The 18986-nt window shown below is 59.0% G+C and overlaps 1 protein-coding gene across 1 annotated transcript; it reads right to left on the minus strand.

The window, feature by feature from the left end:
* Positions 1–4036: 4036 nt before the first annotated feature.
* On the minus strand, positions 4037–13992 carry GRIN2C (glutamate ionotropic receptor NMDA type subunit 2C). The gene is made up of 12 exons (XM_034067657.1): positions 13585–13992; positions 11362–11957; positions 10829–10943; positions 9925–10137; positions 9665–9865; positions 9182–9335; positions 7809–7934; positions 7494–7723; positions 7154–7314; positions 6476–6663; positions 5724–5956; positions 4037–5374 (listed from the first exon to the last, which is right to left on the minus strand). Exons 1-12 carry the CDS (start codon positions 13990–13992, stop codon positions 4037–4039), a joined length of 3963 nt encoding a protein of 1320 aa, XP_033923548.1.
* Positions 13993–18986: the final 4994 nt, after the last annotated feature.

Here is an 18986-nt window from a genome sequence, read left to right on the forward strand (position 1 = left end):
GTAAGAGCTGCTTGGATCCAGGCTTTGGATGCAGTGACATGGCAAGGGCTCGCATCCTGCTCCCAGCCCTTGCCGTGGTACCTTAGTGAGGACTCTGGTCCCCATGAGCACCAATGCTTTCTTAAACAAATAACCCGCTGGCCTTGCACAAATATATCCAAGGAATTGGGGTGATTAAGGGAAAGAAGCTCTATGGCAGAGAGCACATTCTTCATATCAGATGTGACATAGCAATGCCTTAAAAATGACTGGAGAAAGAGGGAAGGGGATGGCTCAGCAGAGCCAGCACTGTCCAGGGGGACACTGGGTGACCTCAGCGCAGGGCAGGAGCTCCCCTTTCTCCCCCATCATGAAAGTGTGGTTTTATTTGGCCATTATCAACACTAACACTTGATTATCACCGAGTCTCACGTGATGCTTGTCCTGGCTGTAATTAGTTCTCAAAAAAATGGGATTAAACCCAATAAAACGTGCATTATACATCTGGTTTCGTCTGGATGCTTTTCCCACCCCTTTCCTGCTCTGGTGCATGCACTGAGCAGCTCTTCCCAGAGGGAACAGCCGTGACGGATGGTGCTGCAGGGCAAGGGGAAATGACAAGCAGAGAGGCTAATGGAGACCCTCACCTCTTCTCTATTAGCCTCCTGCAACTCTGGGTGGTAGCTGCAAACTCAATTAAAACATCTGTACTTTCCCCTTCTCAATTACGGCTCCTTACACTTAAACCCTAACAAATTGAATCGCTTCACTGCCTCGGGCTGCAAAAGGCGGTTTTCTGCCAACAAATTTATTATCACCATAAAGCGCAGCGTGATTGATGGTAAAATATTAAACCAGGGCTTTTATGGTGGAAATAAACACTTTCTGCTGTGATTCTCTCCAAGGGCCTCCCAAGCAGCAGAGGATTGCAGGGCTTGGGCTGTAAATCTGAGACCAAACCGGTATCAGGGATGGATTCGGGCTTTGGAAGAGCAATGGCCAGGGAAGGAAAAATGTAACCATGGAGCCTGAAAGGCAGGGTTGGACAAGGGCTGAGCACCACCAAGGGGCTGTGTGTCAATTGGGGGGCGGGGGTCACTGTTCATGAGTTTATAGGAAGATGCTTCCCACCTTTCCCAACATGGGATTGGGCAGCCAAGTCCTGAGCCCAGGAGCTGTCAGCATCTGCTGGCCCCTTACTGCACTTCCCTGGCCCTGTATCTCTTCTGCTTTGTGATTTAACCACCTCCACACACCCTCACCCAAGCCACCATCTCCCCATAGGATTCCTTGCCATTGGAATCCTCTTCCCCATGGCTGATCATGCTGCCTGCCTTGTCACCCCCTTTCCTCAGCATATGGATGCTGTGATGTGGTTCTGAGCTACCTCATCTAGTTGAAGATGTCCCTGCTCTCTGGGACCAGATGAGCTTTGAGGATCCCTTCCAACCCAAACCATTCTATGATGATTCTGTGATGCTGAGCAATGAGGGCAGTGAAAACAATCCATGCCGTGGGGGTGCTGGAGATGCAGAGGCTGTTGGCAGATGGGGGTACATTGCCTGTGTCCCCAGGCAGGGCTGAGCCCCGCAGCAATGGCCAGCCTTGAGCTGACTGTATTTCTCTATGCACATAACCACCAGCAGCATCCCAGGGAGGCCCCAATGCCGGAGCTGCTGGATTAAAAAGTGATTGATTAGACAATTTCACCCAAAAGAAATATCCCTCAGCTTCTGTTAAGCACAAAACTGCCCAGCCCCTGCTTTAGAAAGCCGGTTGGAAGGTGCTTCCAGGCTGCTGCTTCCCTGGGGATTCATCCCTGGTGCTCCCTGGGTTGAGGGGATGCTGCAGGAGCAGCTCAGCCCTTCCTTGGTCCATAGGGGGATGATGCAGCTCCCACCATCTCTGGGATGCTCATTCCCCTCTGCCCCATTCAGCTCCATTCCCAACAGTGATCATCACTCGGGAATGCGAGAAAACTGCTGTATTCTACCCCCTTTATCATGTAAAGATGATTATTACGCAGATGCCACCCTGGCAGCAGGGGACAGGGACACCCAGGACAGCCCTGGCCTTACAGCGGGTGCTGACACCCATCCCCATGGAACATCCCTGGCACCCCCGTGTCCCCTGTCCCTTGCTGCCCTCAGCCTCCCACAGCAAAGCCCTTCCATAAAACATGAGGCAAAAGCCATTTGGCCTCTGCTGAGTCACTGGGGACATCACTAATTAATTTAAAGAGTGGGTTGGGAGTTATATATATATATATACATATACACACACATATATATGTGTGTATATATATATTTCTTCCCTCCCTTTTCAGCTCTCTTCTGTTCTCCCATCCCCAACCCTGACTCAGGCTTGACCCCAAAGATGCAGCTGTATGTGCTGGTGTCCTTGGGCCAGAAAGCCATAGGTTTGGAGGGGTAAAAGCTCCCTAGACCACATTAAAGCCTCCTGGGGACCAGTCTGTCACCCCCTGGGGGCATCCAGGCACCCAGACAGGCAGATCTGCCCCAGGTACATGGGTGCTGTCCCCTGCGGCAGCCCTGCAAGGATCCATTCCCTTGCTTTCAGCCAGGGTTACTTGTTTCTTTCCTGTATTTATACATTTCTTTCCTGTATACATTTATATATACCTCTCCTCGCCACAAGGCTTCAGAGGGGCTGCCAAAGCAATTAAGAGACAATTTCAATGAGAAATAAAGGAATTAAAAGTGCCAGCATCCGCGTGTGATGGAGCCAGGCTGGGGGATGGGGAGGGAATGGGCTGGATTTAACCACAGGCAGATGGGTAGATGGATTGATGGACAGATGGATGGACACACACACGGTGCCAAAGCTTTCACACGTGGACAGGCCCTTCCTGACCTCCCTGGGGCTTTGTGGCCATCCCTAGGGCAGGGATAGGTGTCCTGGAGCAGATCCTGCCATGGTCCCCTTGTTGTCACCAGCCCCAGCTGCTTGGTGGCTGCTGCAACCCCAAGAGCTGCTTTGAAACAGGGGAAAGGATGGAGCTTTGGTGGGTGATGCTGAACCAGCTGGGAGGAGAGGATGAGGGTTGGCATCTCCATGGTCAGCTTTGCATCATCCCAGCATGGCCCTGGGATGGGGTTGGTACCGCTCAGCAAAGCCAAGGCTGCTGCTTCCCCAAACCCTCTGCCCTGCTCTGACAGCTTCCCACCAGCCCGGCAGGAAAAGGGCTGGCTCAGACACACACATCAAGAGAAGAATTAACCCCAGCTCATCCCCTGTGCCTGATTTACAGCTCCATCAGCCCTGGGAATGTGGGAGGAATTGTTTTCCCTTCCTCATTCCCAACCACACATCCCTGCTGGGCTGCTGGTTTGCAGCCACGGGAGCATCACTCTTTAACCTGAGCTCACAACCATCTGTGCCCAGCACCCCAGTACCCGAGCAGGGTGCAGTGGCTCCGGCTTCAGTCACAGCACTGATTGATGCTCCCTCTGGGCAGTTGCCACCAGTGTGATGAGCCTGTGCTAGGGCTCAGCAGTAAAGGGGCATGAGCAGGGAGAGGTGCACAGGACCACAAGCATCCCACTGGGTAAAGCCAAGGGCAGCCCTGAGGACAGAGCCTTGAGCTACACGGTTTAGTGTGAGGCATCCCTGCCCATGGTAGGGGGTTGGAACTGGATGATCTTCAGGTCCTTTCCAACCCAAACCATTCTGGGATCGCTGGAGGATGGACAAAGGGTCCTCAGCCGGCTGAAAATGTCTCTTTAATGACCTGCAAATGGTGTTTCAAGTCCTTTGAATGAACCCAAATGACGGCAACGCGGTGGCAATGTTCAGTGTCCCCGCTGCCAGCCCTGCCTGCGGGAAGCGCCCAATCCAACGCTGTGCCAGCCCCTACCAGGCTCCTCCGCCCCCCCCCCCCTCAAAGCGCACGGGACCCGCCGAGCCGCTCGGAGCTTGCCGCTCCCGGCGCTGCAGGATCCCGGCAGGCTGGAGCCCGGCCGGGAGCCGCTGGCTGGCCCATGGGGACCCCCGGGCCCAGGGCAGGCAGAGGGGTGCGCACACCCCCTGTCCCCCATCACACCTCCGACTCCAGGCTGGAGCCCCGCCGCCAGGACCCGCCTGCGCAGGGACTCATCCCCCCTCGGCACAACGGGTCCCTCCGCTCCGTCCCCGCTGCCCGCAGCAAGGCCGGCTCCCCCCCGCGCCTCCCGCAGTCTCTGCACCCCCCGTCCCAGCGCCCAGACCCCCGTCCACAGCCCAGCGGCACCCTGGGGTGCTCGCGGGGTGGGGGGGACCCCCGGCAGCGATGGGCCGGGTACAGGTTGGGGTAGGAGTTCATGCCGGGGCCGGTGGCACGGGGGGGCTGCCTGCAGGCTTCCCGGTAGGACGGCAGCCTGGCTGCGGGAGAGCGCGGTGCCAGCCGGCCCGAGGGCTGCGCGCAGCGGGAGCCGCAGTTGGAGCCGGGCTCGGCTTCGGGGAAGAGGTCGGGGATGTCGGTGCATGCGGAGGGGAGAGCAGCACCGCAGCGGCGCAGAGCCCCCGGACACCGCTTCCCACCCCGGGCCGGCTTCTCCCGCTCCATCGCTGCAGCATCCGGCTCGCCCCTGGCTCTGCGAGTCCTGGAGGCTTTGGGGAAGGCTCCGTGAGGGCAGGAAGGCGGCAGGAAGGGGCTGCCCAGCTCCTGCCTCTTCTCTGCGGCGGATGAGAGCAGCCAGGGCAGCGTCCCCGAGCCCCTGTGGACCCCGTCCCCCTGGAGCCGGGCCGGGTTCTGCAGCCGGTCCCCCAGCCCCGACGGCCGCTTGTGCTCCCTGTAGATGTCCGGTGGGGGGAGGTCCCTGGGGGATGTGGGGGGCGGGAGGGGAGCCCCGATATGGTTCCCTACCAACATCTGCTCCCCAAAATCCTCCCTTGGGGATGTCTTGATCGGGACATGGGGGACACCCGGGAGGGCTCCATCCCCTGCACAGCCCCCCCGAAACTTCAGGGGGTGCAGGAGGCGGGGGACGTGCTTGTTCGTCCCTCTCCACTTCTCCTCCCTGGGCAGCCGGGAGTCCACGGGGATGGGCTGCGGCAGCGGCAGCCCCAGGGGAGCACCCATTGGTGCGTAGGCTCTCTCCAACCTCTCAGGGGCAGAGGAGAGGCCCCGGTGAGTGCTGGTGCTGTTCTGCACCACGAGCTGCGGTGTCCTCAAGGAGAAGGTGGTCTGGAGGCGCTCGCTGCGGCTGCTCCAGTCCTCGATGGTGCGGGTGGCGTGCTCCAGCGAGCTGCCCACGCTGGCCGTCGACACCATCTCCTTGGCTGCCTGCAGCATCTTCAGCACGTTGGCCTGCGCCGAGCTGGCAGTGACATCGGGTGTGGGCGCCCGCCCGGGGCTCACCAGGGACTGCACCCCATTGAAGCAGCTGTAGATGCCCTATGGAGACAACAAGGGACACCCCAACCTCAGCAGGGTCATGAACGCACACTGCCAAGCTTGGATGATGGTGCTGAGATGTCTTGATAGCACCAGTGTCCCCTCCTCAGCATCCCCAGCACTGCCAGGCAGGTGACATCGTCCTCCAGCACTCCTTTCCCCCTGGATGCTGATATGGATGAGGGGTCATTCCCAGAGCTAAGCCCTTTCCACAAACCCTGCCTTTTCTCCCCAACCAAGAGTTCCCATCAGCACAAACATCTCCAGTCCCTCCCCTATGGGTCAAAGGGATGATGCTTGTCCCCGTGACACCATGGGAGGACATCTGGGCCCCTCAAGCATCACTCACCCTGCTGATGGCCAAGAGGAAGTCAAGCTTGTGGGACTTGGGGACAGAGTGGCGCAGCTTCCAGTAGACGAGGTGCTCCCAGGCGAAGACCAGCAGGCTCAGCCCCATGGCCACCAGCAGCATGTAGAATACCCCGGCCATGTTGTCAATGTCCAGCTTGCTGCTCATCACCTCGTTCTTCTCATTCTGGCAAATCCCAGACAGCCAAACTGTCTCCAGCTTCTGGGTCTCACCTGGGGCCAGACATGAACAGCAGTGGGAAAGGTGAAAATACCCATCCCTGGGCATCATCTCCCTAAGCACAGCCCCTGCCCATTCTCACCCCACCATGGCTGGAGAAGGAGAAAGCCATTCCCAAGCCCCTGGAGGTGTTATCACCTTGTCCTTGCTGCTGCCTTTGGCCTGAGCATCCTACCAGTCACTCATCCTCCTGCCTCTGTCCCACACCCATGTGCCAGCCACCCATGCTCACTGACGCCTTCCCAGGCTTCTCTTGACCCTCTGCTTTAGTACATGGCCATCTCCAGGATGATGAGGGGCTCCAGAGGGAATGTTCCCCCCCAGCTCCCAGCTGGAGAGATGCTGCTGGGTTTAACATCCCCTGAAAGTAGGTGGTGGAGAACCCCCTTGGCAGCATCCTCCAAGGAGCTGTGGAAGCTGCACAGGGTCTGGGCACCAAAGCCCTGGGCCCTGGGTTAATTTGGGGTGATGATGGGAATAGGGGCTAATGAGCATCCCGCCCGGGTACCCACCGTCTCCCAGGAACTGGAGCAGGGCCAGGTCAATGGCCCGCTTCCAACGTGAGTCCTTCTGCAGGGCAATGCCATAGCCCGTGGTGGCAAACACCTTCCCACTGCCGATGGTCACCAGCTTGCAGCCCTCGTCCTTGCCTGCCATGTAGTTGAGCACTGCCGCATCGTAGATGAAGGCATCCAGTTTCCTGCATCACCAATGGGAGGAAGAGTGAAGGGGGGGGGGAGGCTGGAAGACCCTTTGGGGGGCTGTGCCTCTTTTGGGGGAGCTCTACCCCATTGGGATTGCTGTGGCCCATCTGGAAGGGTTGTATCCTCTTGGGGGGGTCTCTGCCCCATCGTGGAGAGAAGCACCCAACCTGGGCAGCTGTATCCCACGTGGAAGGAGCGCTATGAAGCTGTACCCATCTGCAGGGGGTTGTACCCTGTTTGGGGGGGGGGCTATACCTGATGCAGGGCAGCTACACAGAGCTATACCCCATCTGGGAGAGCTGTACCCATCCTGGAGAGCCCATATCTCACTTGTGGGGGGCTGTACCCCAGTTGAGAAAGCCTTACCCCATCGGGGAGTACCATACCCCATCCCAAGGAGCCCTGGTTCATCTGGGGGTCCTGTATTCCATGTGAAGGAGCTGTATTCCAGCTCTGGGAGCCATACCCCCTTCTGAGGAGCCATACCCCATTTTGAGGCTGGTGAGGGCATCCTCCACGGAGCGCTGGTTGTACTTCACCATGTGGGTGTGCATGTCGGGGTAGTTGCTGCGGATGTTCCTCTCGGTGCTGCCGTTGGGGACGGTGCCGAAGCGGAAAGGGGGATACTGCTCCTGCGGCTTCTGAAACTGCAATGGGGAGCCCCAAAGAGCAGCATCACCCAGTGACCATGGCCCTGCCATGTCCCCCTTCCCCACAGCCGCCCACAAACCCATACCCACCAGTGATGTGCACATCCCCTCCCAAGTTCATTCCACCCCAAACCCCCTGTTATTTTGCAGCGATTCCACCCCAATTCCATCCCCACCTTCCTGTCGCTCAGCCCCGACACCGTGTCGATGTACTGCTCCTGGATCATGAAGGCAGCCAGGTTGGCAGTGTAGCTGGCGAGGAAGATGACGGCGAAGAAGGCCCAGATGAGCACCATGATCTTGCTGGTGGTGCCTTTGGGGTTCTCGATGGGCACAGAGTTGTTGAAGACCAGAGCCCACAGCAGCCACACTGACTTGCCGATGGTGAAGGTGGGACCTCCAGGCCCTGCAAGGACAGGGCACAAAGGGACCGCAGTCATCCTGGATGGGAATGTACCCCCCCTGCCCACCTCCCACCTCTCCCAACTCACTTTTGCCACTGGTGAGGTTCTGGTTGTAGCCAACGGGGCTGAAATACTCAAACACGAAGACGGTGATGGCCACCACAGTGAGGCACATCACGAACATCATGACCCACACGGCTGGGCTGTAAGGCTCTGCAAGGCAAGGAGGACTCCATCAGCCCCACAGGACACCCCACAGCCCCATGGGGACCCCCAGAGCCTGCCCTGATGAATGGGACTCATGGTTATTGCCCCTCCTCAAAGAGGGAAGCATCATGGCCGAGCAGATCCATAGGGCATCAGGAGGGAAGGGGGATGCTGTGAGAAGTGGGGATGCAGCCATGCTTCCTTGCCTATGGAAAATCAGGCTTTCATCAGTGGGGAGATGCTAATGAGAAGCTGCTCATTTCCAGGTTCATCAGCAGGAGGGTTTCCCATGGGATCATGGGTTGCACCCTGTGATGCCACGGGACCATACAGGACCATCCCCACCAGAGCTGAGGGTGGGCAGCAGGTCCCTGCCTGCCTGGGATGAGCTGGGATGGTGCAGCAAGAGCGCTGGGGCTGCAGCCGAGCCCTCCACATGCAGCCACCGAGGTCCATTTGTCAGCGTGTCCTTCGCTGTCAGGGAGGAGAGGCCTCCCCTGATGGGGATGCAGCTCATTAGCAGGGAAGGCAGGGAAGCACAGGCCCCAGCCCCGCCGACCCGGGGCAGGATGCTCCGTGTGTCCCCTCCATGAAGGTGACCCCTGCTTCAAGGGGAAGGTTGGCATGAGGGGGGGACAGGAAGGGGAAGATGTGCCCCGTGCCCTATAACATCCCTGGCACCCACATCCTCCCTATGCAGAAGCCTGGCTCTGGCTAAGCTGCCACCACCATGCCCTTGCTGAGAGCCTCAAGCCCTGCCCGAGCACTGAGGCTGAGTTTTGTGATGACCTTGGTCAGTCTCCTCCTTCCCAGGCTGCAGCTTTGCCCTTCGAAAGCTCATTTCATAGAACTTTGAGCTCTGGTTTCCTACCCCTGCCTTAACCACGAGCTCTGGTGATGGTGGCACAAAAGGGGTCCCCAGAGCAGAGCTCAGGGGTGGCAAATCCCCTCCTTGCCTCCCCTACGTCCCCATCCTCCCTCCAGCACGCAAGTAATGAAGGGGAGGAAAGCACCGATCCCAGCCTCTGTAATAAAAAGATTATTCAGGCAAGGGGAGGAGGAAGCCCCAAAGGCAGCAGCATAATCCTCTTCCCTCCTAACTTAGGCTTGTTTTACTTAAAAGTTATTAAAACCAAGCAATATTTCCAATTTGCATTTGTCAGGAACATAGGATGAACCTGTAGGCAGAGACAGACACACAGTGGGAGAGACAGATGGAGAGGCACAGACAGACAGGGGGACATGGGGCTCACCCAGGAAGGCAGAGGGGGAGACGGTGCCGTTGCTCCGGGCCACCATGACGCTGATGCCAGTCTCCACAAAGGGCACGGAGAAGTCCACGATCTCGGAGCGCTCCTCATTGATGGTGAGGGAGCCGATGGCCATGTCCGCACGCTTGTAGTACACCTGGAGAAGGGGCAGAGCGTCTTGGGATGGGCAGAGGGATCCAGGCTGCCTCTCACTCATCTCCAGCATTGCCAGCCTTAACCTTTGTCTTGTAAAGCAATGCATTAGGTTCTGAGCTGACCAGTGACACAAACAGTGTCAATGTTCAGCTGACTCCATCCCCATGTCCTCCACAAAGCCTTGCCCATAAGCTCATCCCAAGCCCAGAGCCCCACCACTGATACCCTGACCCCATCTCCATCAGGAAAACCCAAGATTAGGGCAAAACCCTAAGTGAATGGAGCCCACAGAGAGGCTGAAGGTGAGTTCCAAACTATTCCCACCCCTACCTCACCAATCATGCCGTTCCAGACCCCACGGACGATCTTGCCGTGTTTGCCATTGGTCACTAGATAGAGGTCGTAGGAGAACTTCACCGTCTTGGCCAGCTTCTTCAGGATGTCGATACAGAAGCCCTTGCAGCACAGCTTGGTGTAGGGATCCACAAGGCCATCACCACTGAAACCACACCAGGAGAAATGGATGGGATCAACCAAAGAAGCTCAGTGTCCCCGTGGATGCACAGGGGGATCTCGGTCCTCACTGCTCACCTCTGGGAGGAGTTGGTCTGCTTGCGGCAGGGCACAGTGTTGCGCACGCAGACCCCGGTGCTGGGGTCCGTGTTCTCCACTATGACAAAGGGTCTCTCCTCCAGCGTGGCCACCGTGAGGTGCCGGTTGTCAACCACGGGCTGCAGGAAGGAGCCGTAGCGGGGCCACACCGGGTACTTCATGTGGATGATGCCTTTCTCCCACTTGCCCACCTGGGAGAGTGCACATCAGCCTGGTGAGGGGCTATGGGGGTCAAACAAGGTTCCATGTCCATCCTCCCCATGCTTTTGAGGCTCATGTCTCCGGGAGCACCATTAGGCTCAGCCATAGAATCAATCAAGTTGGAAAAGACCTTGAAGATCATCAAGCCCAACCATCACCCCATCACTGCCAAGGCCACCACTAAACCGTGTCACTAAGGGCTTCATCTGCATGGTTTTTGAACACCATGGTGCGACCCATCTCAGCATCCCTCTCCCCACACAATCACTGACCATGGGGTGAGGTGTTCCTCCTTGTCCCCAAGGACCAGGCTTGGGTGAGCAGAAACCTGCTCAATCCTTACCCAAAATACTTTTGAACTAGGAATAAACCCTCTCTGCACAGCTTGATTCAGGTCAAGGTGTTTGGCTGCTGCTCTCCAGAGGTGGGCAGCTGCATTTTTGCCTCCTCTGGAACTTTCCAGCCAAATTACAGGCAAAATCCCCTTGATTTGGGGGATTTTCAGGGTTCTTGACAGAGCTTTGGTGTCACAAACCCTAACCCATGCCACCATAGGTACCAGCCATGGGTTTTGCATTGGATAACCTGTCCCATATTGGGATCCCAGCCTGTGCATGGCCTCAAGTTCATCCTGCCCAGCCACCCCAAATGATGGGCCCACGTTGGAGGCTGGGGTCCTACCATCTCCCAGAGCCGGTGCTGGTTGAGCGAGATCACCACCATGGTGGGCCTGACCAGGTAGCCACCTTCATTGAAGGAGAAGTCCCTGTGCTCCCACGTCACGTTGAGGAGGTGCCTGGTGAGACATAGAGCCCATAAGCCCATGATTGTCATGGGTCCCACCTAGAGATATGGGGCTGAGAGCTGGGAACCAGGTTTAGCCCCTATGAAAGAGGCAGTGGGGAGCTGGAGAAAGCCCTGCCAGCAAGAAGGCACCAAGGATGGATCACTGTAGGGTTGAGGTTGGACAGATTAGCCCTGAGGTGCCACATCTGCACTGCAGAGCAGACCTGTGAACCCCCCTCAGATCCCCATAGCTCCTGGAGGACAGAGGAGCACAGGAAAAGGCAAGGGAAGGTCAGCCAAGGGGTGTGAACCACCAGCTCAGTGAGCATCACCATCCTCCTACCCACCAGCTCCATCCTCCTCCCCTTCTCCTTCCATTTCCCCATTCCCCCCATTTCCCACTCATCCCAGTGTGTCCCAAGCCTTACTGGTAGAAGCTGTTGTTGGTGGCGGTAGTCCCGGCAGGAGCCCGGCAGTCCCGTCCCACCGCCGGGAGGTAGCCATGGGCCCGGAAGAAGCTGGCAGCCCCCATGGCAATGATGGCCACCCCATCCCGCACCTTCTGCCGCAGGCTCAGCTTCCAGCTCTCCGTCACCACACTGATGAGGCCAACGGGGAAGGATGAGGGTGGCACCTCCATGTTGCCCACTGCCAGGCTGGGCACGATCCAGACATAGCCTGGCCCCACGAGCCCGGCTTGCTCTGCCATGGTGAAGAGGTACTCGGCCTCCTCTCGCGAGCAGTAGACGATGAGGACCTGGGCATCGACCTGGCGCAGGAGCCGCTGTGTCCTGGAGCTGCTCCGCTCCTGGCTCATCTCGAAGGTGAGCACCTCCTGCAGCTCCCAGCCGAAGTAGCTGGCGTCCGTGAAGGAGCGGATGACTTCCAGGAAGATGTTGTAGCCTGGGTAGAGGCTGGTGATGACAGCAAAGGAGCCCCAGTCGTATTCCTCCAGCACCTTGAAGATCACCTGGATCTGCTGCTCGATGGAGACACCCAACTGCAGGAATGCCGAGCCAGGCTCCTGCAGGAGGAGAAGGGGTCAAGCGCTGCTCCATGGTTCAGGTCCATGGACCATGGGCCAGGCCCATTTGCTCCATGGAAACCATGATCCAGGTCTCTTGCACCTGTGCAAACTACCTTGAATTTGCCGTCATGAAGCAAAGGGAGCCATGAACTGGCATGGTCCATGGGCTGGAGACACCCAAAATGGGACTGATCCAAGGAACTGCATCCCATGGAAAGGATCAAGCCCTGTGACCCCTTCTCCATCTCTGTTTATTAACCAAAACCTCATCCATCCTCCAAAGGAGACCAACTATTTCTCCTTAAACCAGTGAAGGGAGGGGGGCAGGAGTGTAAACCCCATCACAGCTCCAACTCACTGCTTGCTTCCAGAGCCTATGAGGCTCCTTCCCTCCCACCTCACCTCCCCCACCATCTGGCCTCTCATTAGCAAATCTTAATTGATCTGATTCTGTCTTCAATGATTCAGTGAGCAGTGTTTGCAGCAGGTCGCCTGCAGGCAGTGGGGTTCCACCACTCAGACCCTCCCATCTCCAAAGAAGCAGTTTTCCCAATGGGGATGCTGCTTCCACCACGTGGGTATGGGAGATGCTGGAGACCTCAAACCCATGGGAAGAGGGGGAGGAGGTTGAGCCTTCAGACAGGTCCCTCCACTGACCCCAAAATACCCAACCCCTGGAGAAAGCTGCAGGAAGCACCCAGACCTCAGCAAACCCATGGCTATTTTTCAGTTGCTTGGGGCTTCACTTGGGTCCACTGCACTCAACTCAATCCATCGCATCCACCCAAGCCTGCTGCACCTACCCAGGTCCATTGCACCCACCTTAGTCCCTGCACCCAACTGCCACCCAGCCACAATGAGCAGCATCTCAGGCTGGTCCAGGAGCACCAGGCAGTGCAGGAAGGGGGTTTAGAGCCCAAAACCTCTTCGCCATCAGGGCACAAACCCAATGCCCCAAGGAGAAGCAGAATCTCCAGCCCAGGGGCTGCAGCACCAGGACCCCTCCAGTGCCCAGGGTGAGAGAAGCATCCAAGAGGAGATAACCCGAATCTCCTCCCCAGGAGAGCCATGCCACAGCCCACCACTGCCTGCCCAGCACCCTCCAGCTCTCCCTGCCACCAATGCCTCCCAGCAGGCAGGTGACAGTGACAGTGCCTGATGCCAGCAGGGAGCAGAGAAGCCAAAGATCCTGCTTGGGCCCATGGGGTGCCCAAGATGGGCATTGGAGCAAAGAGCAGTTTCACCATGTTGCCAGCTCAGCCACTGCAGGGCTGGATCCAGCCCCAGTGATGTGGGGAAGGAGGAGGCCAGGGATGTGCCAACCCTGCCGCAGCCCCACTCCCACAACCATGGTGTGCACAGCAGGAGGGGATGGGAAGTAGGACACCAGGGAAGGTCCCTCCACAGGGCACTGAAGTCCTCTCCCATGTCCCATCAATTGGGCCCCTCTTTGAAGTCTCCCCCATGTCCCACCGTGCTGCAGCAGCCACTGCCTGTTCCTGCCTCTGAGCTCTCACAATGCAGCCCCGCAGCTCCTCTGCCTCCAGCATCTCACATCCCACATCTACCCCTCTCTCATCACCCATTTCTCTCACCCCACAGCAACCCGCAGCAGATGCCTCACCTTTGGGGTCAGGACCACAGCAGACCCCCCGCTGATGCTGATGATGGGGACCTGGGTCTGGGAGGAGATGAAGTCCAAGATCTGGGCCACAGCCTCCGTGCCGACGTTGTCCTCGAAGACGATGCCGTGGACCTTGTGTCTGGCGAGGATGTCGCAGACCTGGGTGAGGAGGCTGCTGGGGTTGGTGTTGTTGACGATGACGGTGATGGGATGGATCTCCAGGGGCATGTCCAGGAAGCTCTGGGGACTCAGGCGGGAGCGGATGTGCACGGGGTAGGAGGTGCCCCCAAACACCACGGCCACGTTGACCACCGGCTCCTCGAGGCCCGGCACCAGGAGGTCCGAGAAGGCAGCCGAGCAGCCCAGCACCATGGACAGTAGCAGAGCGTGCGCCGGCGCTCTGCCCATGTCCACCACCGCGTCCCTGCCGGGATGGGACACAGCCCCTTACATCCGGATGCCCACCAGCACCTGCTCACCCCAGCCCTCCCTGGCACCCGGGCAGAAGCAGGGCACAAGGGGGAACCGCATCCTTTGGAGGCTGGATGCAGTGGAGGAATGACTACAGGGTTGTACGCACTGCCCATCATGCACCCCACTACCACCAAGTACCAACCCTTCCCAGCTGGTCCTCTCTACCCACCACCTCTTCCCCATCCCACCACCACCGTCCCCTTCCCAGTGCCATCACCCTCACTAAAAGCCACCACTTGCTATGATGCTCCTTATCGCCCCTTCAGCCAGCGATGGAGACAGCAGCGAGAGGTAACAGGAGGAGCCGGCAGCTCCCTGTGCCTCTGCACAGCTCACAGCCACTTTCAGTATTTAAAGGCTTTGCCCTTGAGAGATGTTTCAGGTCTGCAACCCCCATATTGGGGTTTTACAAACCACAGGCACCGAAGCAGCCCGTCCTCTGCCTGTCCCCTGCCCATCACCCTGCTCCAGTCCCAGATCCCAGCCTAATTGCCCATCTGGCCCCTTATCTCCCAAGTTTCCCCCTTCAGACACTATCCTACTGCTTTTCCCTCTTCTTGACTACATTCCCCCTGGTGCCTGCCCAGCTGGGACACCAACCGCACTGCGTCTGTGCTGGCGGCACCCCAAAGCCAGGCTCGGGGGGGTGTTTGGGCATGTGTCCCCCCTACCAGGTCCCTAATTCCTCACCGACTGTGGCTGCCAGCTGCAGGCGGGTGCTAGTCACAGCGGTGGGTGACACATCCCTGCTCACAGCAGTGCATCCCTGTGCTGGAGCTCATCCCTTGTCAGAGCCCAACAGCAAAACCAACCCACAGTGAGACTTGTGGCCGGGGGCATCCAAGCCCCTCTGAGCCCCTCTGTACCCCACAGCCAGCACCCCAGTGCCATGCTGAGCAGTGGGGACAGTGGGGACAAGCAGCCCTCTGCGGTGGCACCAGCAACATCCATGCAGCAGGATGCCAGCTGGTGCTCAGAAACGTCACTTGCAATTAGAAGCTGCTGTTGCTTAACACGTCCTCGGCACGGCCAGAGGAGCCCCTTACCAAGTCCTGGATGGTTTTGGGCTCAGGGATGCCCTGAGGACCTGCACCCCAGTACTGCTCCATGCCGCAGTGATGGACAGCCCCTCAGCACACTGTGCCAGCATGTTGGACTAAAAATGCAGGAAATAAACCCAAGGACTGGGCACCCTGCAAGAAAGATCTGCGAGGTGCAGATCTGAGCACCAGGGCTGTCCCTCTGCAAAGATAGGGGATGCAAGCCCCATGTCCCCCTTTTGCATCTGATGGGTACCACAAGGGCTCAAACCCAAACTGGGCACCACCTCATTCAACCACACGGGTTTCAGCATGGGTTCATCCACCCTCAGCACCCACCAGCACCCAGGGGGGTTCACCCTGCCTGGCTACATCCCCCTCACTGCCCTGTACCGCAGCTGGCCGAGCTGCAGGAGCCACGATGCCACAGCGATGGCCACAGCCATCTCCCTTGGCCGGAGCGGGTGGCGGGTGAGTCATGCCATGCTGGCAGCGTCCCACGCTCCGGCACGGCCAGCTCAGTGGCACGGCGGCCCGCGCCGCCTGCTCCTCGTTGCGAATTCCCAAGTATTTTTAGTCCCGTGATAAATAATTCATCGGGAATCCGGCATCAGCCATACCCGAGCAGAGAGGAAGGGGAGCATCGCGCCACCCAAAACAAACAGAGCTGCTCTCCCGGCAGCTCTGCCCGTCTGAGCCCTCCTCAAGGACGTTTAAATATACTCTGGCCCCTGATCGGGTTTGCTTGTGCCAGCCATGGCACCCCACCCAGCCCGTGCCTTCATCCTCCTCTTCCTCAACTGGGGAGCCTCTTCTAGCACCAAGTAACCCAAGCACAGGCCAACAACCCCTCCTGAGGGGCCAACCACTGCCACCAAAGGGGCTGCTCTGCTCCTGGCTGCAACTGGGGACAGGGTTGAGCAAACTGGTTTTCCACTGGACCAAGCCGCAGGTGAAAGTATCCCCATCCCTCACAATGGAAGAGTGATGGCAGAAGGGAGGAGGGCATGGGCATATCCCATCGCTCAGGGATCCCATTGCTGGGACAACCAGGGGAAATGGATTTCCATCTTTCCCAGGAATCCGATGCCACCGGCCAGAGCTGAGCTGCTTGACTCAGCTGGAGGAGGATGGAGGGGTTTGGGGCCAGTGAGCCTGCAGCTGGCAGGGGCTCCATGCATGGGTTGGAGCTAGGGCTGCTCCAAAATGGCTGGATTTGGGATGCAAAGAGCAGACAGCTCCTCCAGCAGAGCCAGGTCTGCGCTTCCAGCATGGATTTTTCCCAAGCAAGCTAGAGAGTTGCAGGGAAATGTGGGGTTTTGGGGGGTGAGGGCACAGAAGGCAAATTGTAGGTAGGTGATGAAGGCAAAGGAGGAACCAACCTCATCCCTGCGTTACTGCCAGAGCTCCTGGGCTCAGCACAAGGCAGCAAAGCCCCCATAGACTTTAAACAAAATCCAACCCCTTGCAGCAAGCACTGCGGAATTTGGGAAAAGGCCTTCCCAAAAGGGAGGTTTTCCAGCCAGGGCAGGGGACAGTGGCCAGGCTGGAGCAGGAGGAAGGTAGCCCTGGGCAATGCCACCTCCCAACAGCCTCCCCAGGCAGCCAGAGCTGTTCCATGGCTTTGGCACTTGGGTTTTGTGGCATCGAGGCAGTTTTGAGCAGCTTAACCCCTTTCCTAGGCACAGCTTCAGCGATGGACCACTCACAGAAACCTCCTTCTTAAAGCACTGGTCCAGCCCTTACCTCCTAGCACCCTCTGAAATGACATTTTAATGCAACAGGGAAAGTTTGTTCTTAATGTGAAACCTTCTTTTTCCATCCATCCATCCATCCATCCATCCATCCATCCATCCATCTATCCATCCACCAAACAACCCATCCGTCCCTCCCCTGCTCTGAGAGGGGGAGAGCTCATGCAGATATTTTGACCACAGGAAAGGGAGAAAAGAACATTCCGAAATGCAAAATACCGTTCCAGAAAGAGAAACCTTATCCCCCAAAACAGCCTCTGAGCCTGAAGCCACAGGGAACGTGCAGCCTGCGCAGGGGAGGGGGAACTGCTGCTGATGGATGGAGCAAACCCAAATGTGATGGGAACCGTGTGAGGAGGACAGGGAACACCAGGAGGGATACAGGGTTGTGCCAGGGCTTGTCATTGACCCTATGGGGACACCCCTGTGGAGCAAGGACACCTCGATGGAGCTCCCAAAAAGGAGGAAAAGCAGCTACAGCCCCCCCACCCCTCCGAAGCCAACTGGTCGCCATCCCTGTCCCCACGCAGGGGGGATGACTCGGGAGGGAGAAGCACTCGCACCCCCGGCAAACACCGTCTCCTTTCAACCTTCATCTGCCACCACCCAGCATCGCCCTCCTCTTCCTCGCCCGCGCCTCCGACAGCAACAGTTGCGGGCCGGGGGCTGCGGGCTGGGGCGAGGGCCCCGCACACGCACGCACCGAAACGCAGCTTAAAAAGGTCGAATATGGATTAACCAAAAATAAACGCCAAGTGTCCTGCCTGCCGCTGGGTTACGCAAGGCGGCGGGGGGGACACAGGGCTGGTGGCACCCAGGGGGGTCTCCCCTCTTTTTCCTGCCTCCCACCCCCCAAAAAACCTCCCAGTTCAGCGCCCAGAATTAAGGCTCATTCCCATCCCCTGCCCGGACGGGGAGCGGGAGCTCGAAGAGATGGGAATGCAGGAGGATGCTGGGGGAGAGGGAAACAACCAGGAGAGACCCCCCAGACCCAAACCCCTCCCCTAAAAGTTACTGCCGGTGGTGGCGGGGCGGCGGCAGAGCCCGTCGGGGGCCCGGTACTTACGGGACCGCCTCTGCTCGGTGCCTACATCCCCCGCGGCTCCGGCGGGGCTGCGCGTCCCACCGCGGGCTCGGCTCTTCCCAGCGCACTCCTCCTCCGGGGCAGCCCCCGGGGGCAGGGTCGGGCCCCGCCGCGGCTGCCGGGGGGGTCCAGCGGCCGCCGTCGGTCCCGGCTCGTCCTTGGCGGCGGCGGCGGCGGCGGCTGCTCTGCAGCGGCGGCTGGAGGCAGGGACGGGAGCGAGGGAAGGAGGGAGCGGAGCGGGTGCGCACGGGGGGGGGCCCGGTGGCAGCAGGTGTCTCGGCGGCCGTTGGGCCCCGGCAGCCATGTCCGTGCCCCCCCCAGCCCCGGTACCGGCACCGGCGGGGCTGGCTGCGGGCCGGGGAAGGACAGGACGCGCGTCCTCCCGCTTCGCCGCAACTTCGGGGCTGGCCGCCAGCCCCGGGGAGGGGACGGCGGGGGGAACGACAGGGGGACGGGCAGAGCCTCCCTGCCCGCCTCCCCCGGCACCCGGCGCTGGGGAGGGGGGGGACGACACAATAAACCCACCCCTTCCTTCGCCCTCCTGCTCGAAACCCACCGCACAACGGCACAACCCCCCCCAGCCCAAGGAAGAGCTGGAGGAGCGCAAGCGGCTGCGGTTGGACTCACACACACTCCCCCCCCCCCCCCCCCCCCCCCGGGTATCTTCTAGCCCTTTGCTAACTGAACCGGTGGGGGATGGCCAGCCCCGGTGCCCCCCTTTCAGTGTAGGGCAGCCCCAGGGTCCCCATCGGTAACAGCGAGAAGGGGGGTGACACAGAGCAAAGCCCCCGCAGGCAGCAGCATCCTCCAGCTGTCGCCAGGGCCAGTATTAAAGCATCAGCTGATCCCGCAGCACTGGTTTAGAGCAAGCCAGACTTGGGGGGGAGAAGGAGACATCCAGCATAGGCATGGGGGGATGAGGGTAAAGGTCCTTCTGGTGCCCCCTTGCCCCCTAAGCCTGCCCATGCTCTGCAGCAGCAGGGCTGTGGGCATGGGGACCCCAGCTCCTCTCAAGGGCTAAAGCCTAATTCAGGCCCTGCCAGAGGGGCA

This window comes from Melopsittacus undulatus, chromosome 11 (genome assembly GCF_012275295.1).
Source record: "Melopsittacus undulatus isolate bMelUnd1 chromosome 11, bMelUnd1.mat.Z, whole genome shotgun sequence".
In the NCBI taxonomy this organism is placed as follows: Eukaryota; Metazoa; Chordata; class Aves; order Psittaciformes; family Psittaculidae; genus Melopsittacus; species Melopsittacus undulatus.

What these genes read in the sequence shown, in the direction of transcription:
- GRIN2C (XM_034067657.1), bottom strand. Translation starts at nt 13,992, where the DNA reads ATGGGCAGAGCGCCGGCGCACGCTCTGCTACTGTCCATGGTGCTGGGC. An exon ending in AGACCAACTCCTCCCAGAGG is followed by an intron (nt 9,866 to 9,924) that starts TGAGCAGTGAGG and finishes GCTTCTTTGGTT; the next exon opens with GATCCCATCCATTTCTCCTG. An exon ending in CGGGGCTGAGCGACAGGAAG is followed by an intron (nt 7,315 to 7,493) that starts GTGGGGATGGAA and finishes TCCCCATTGCAG; the next exon opens with TTTCAGAAGCCGCAGGAGCA.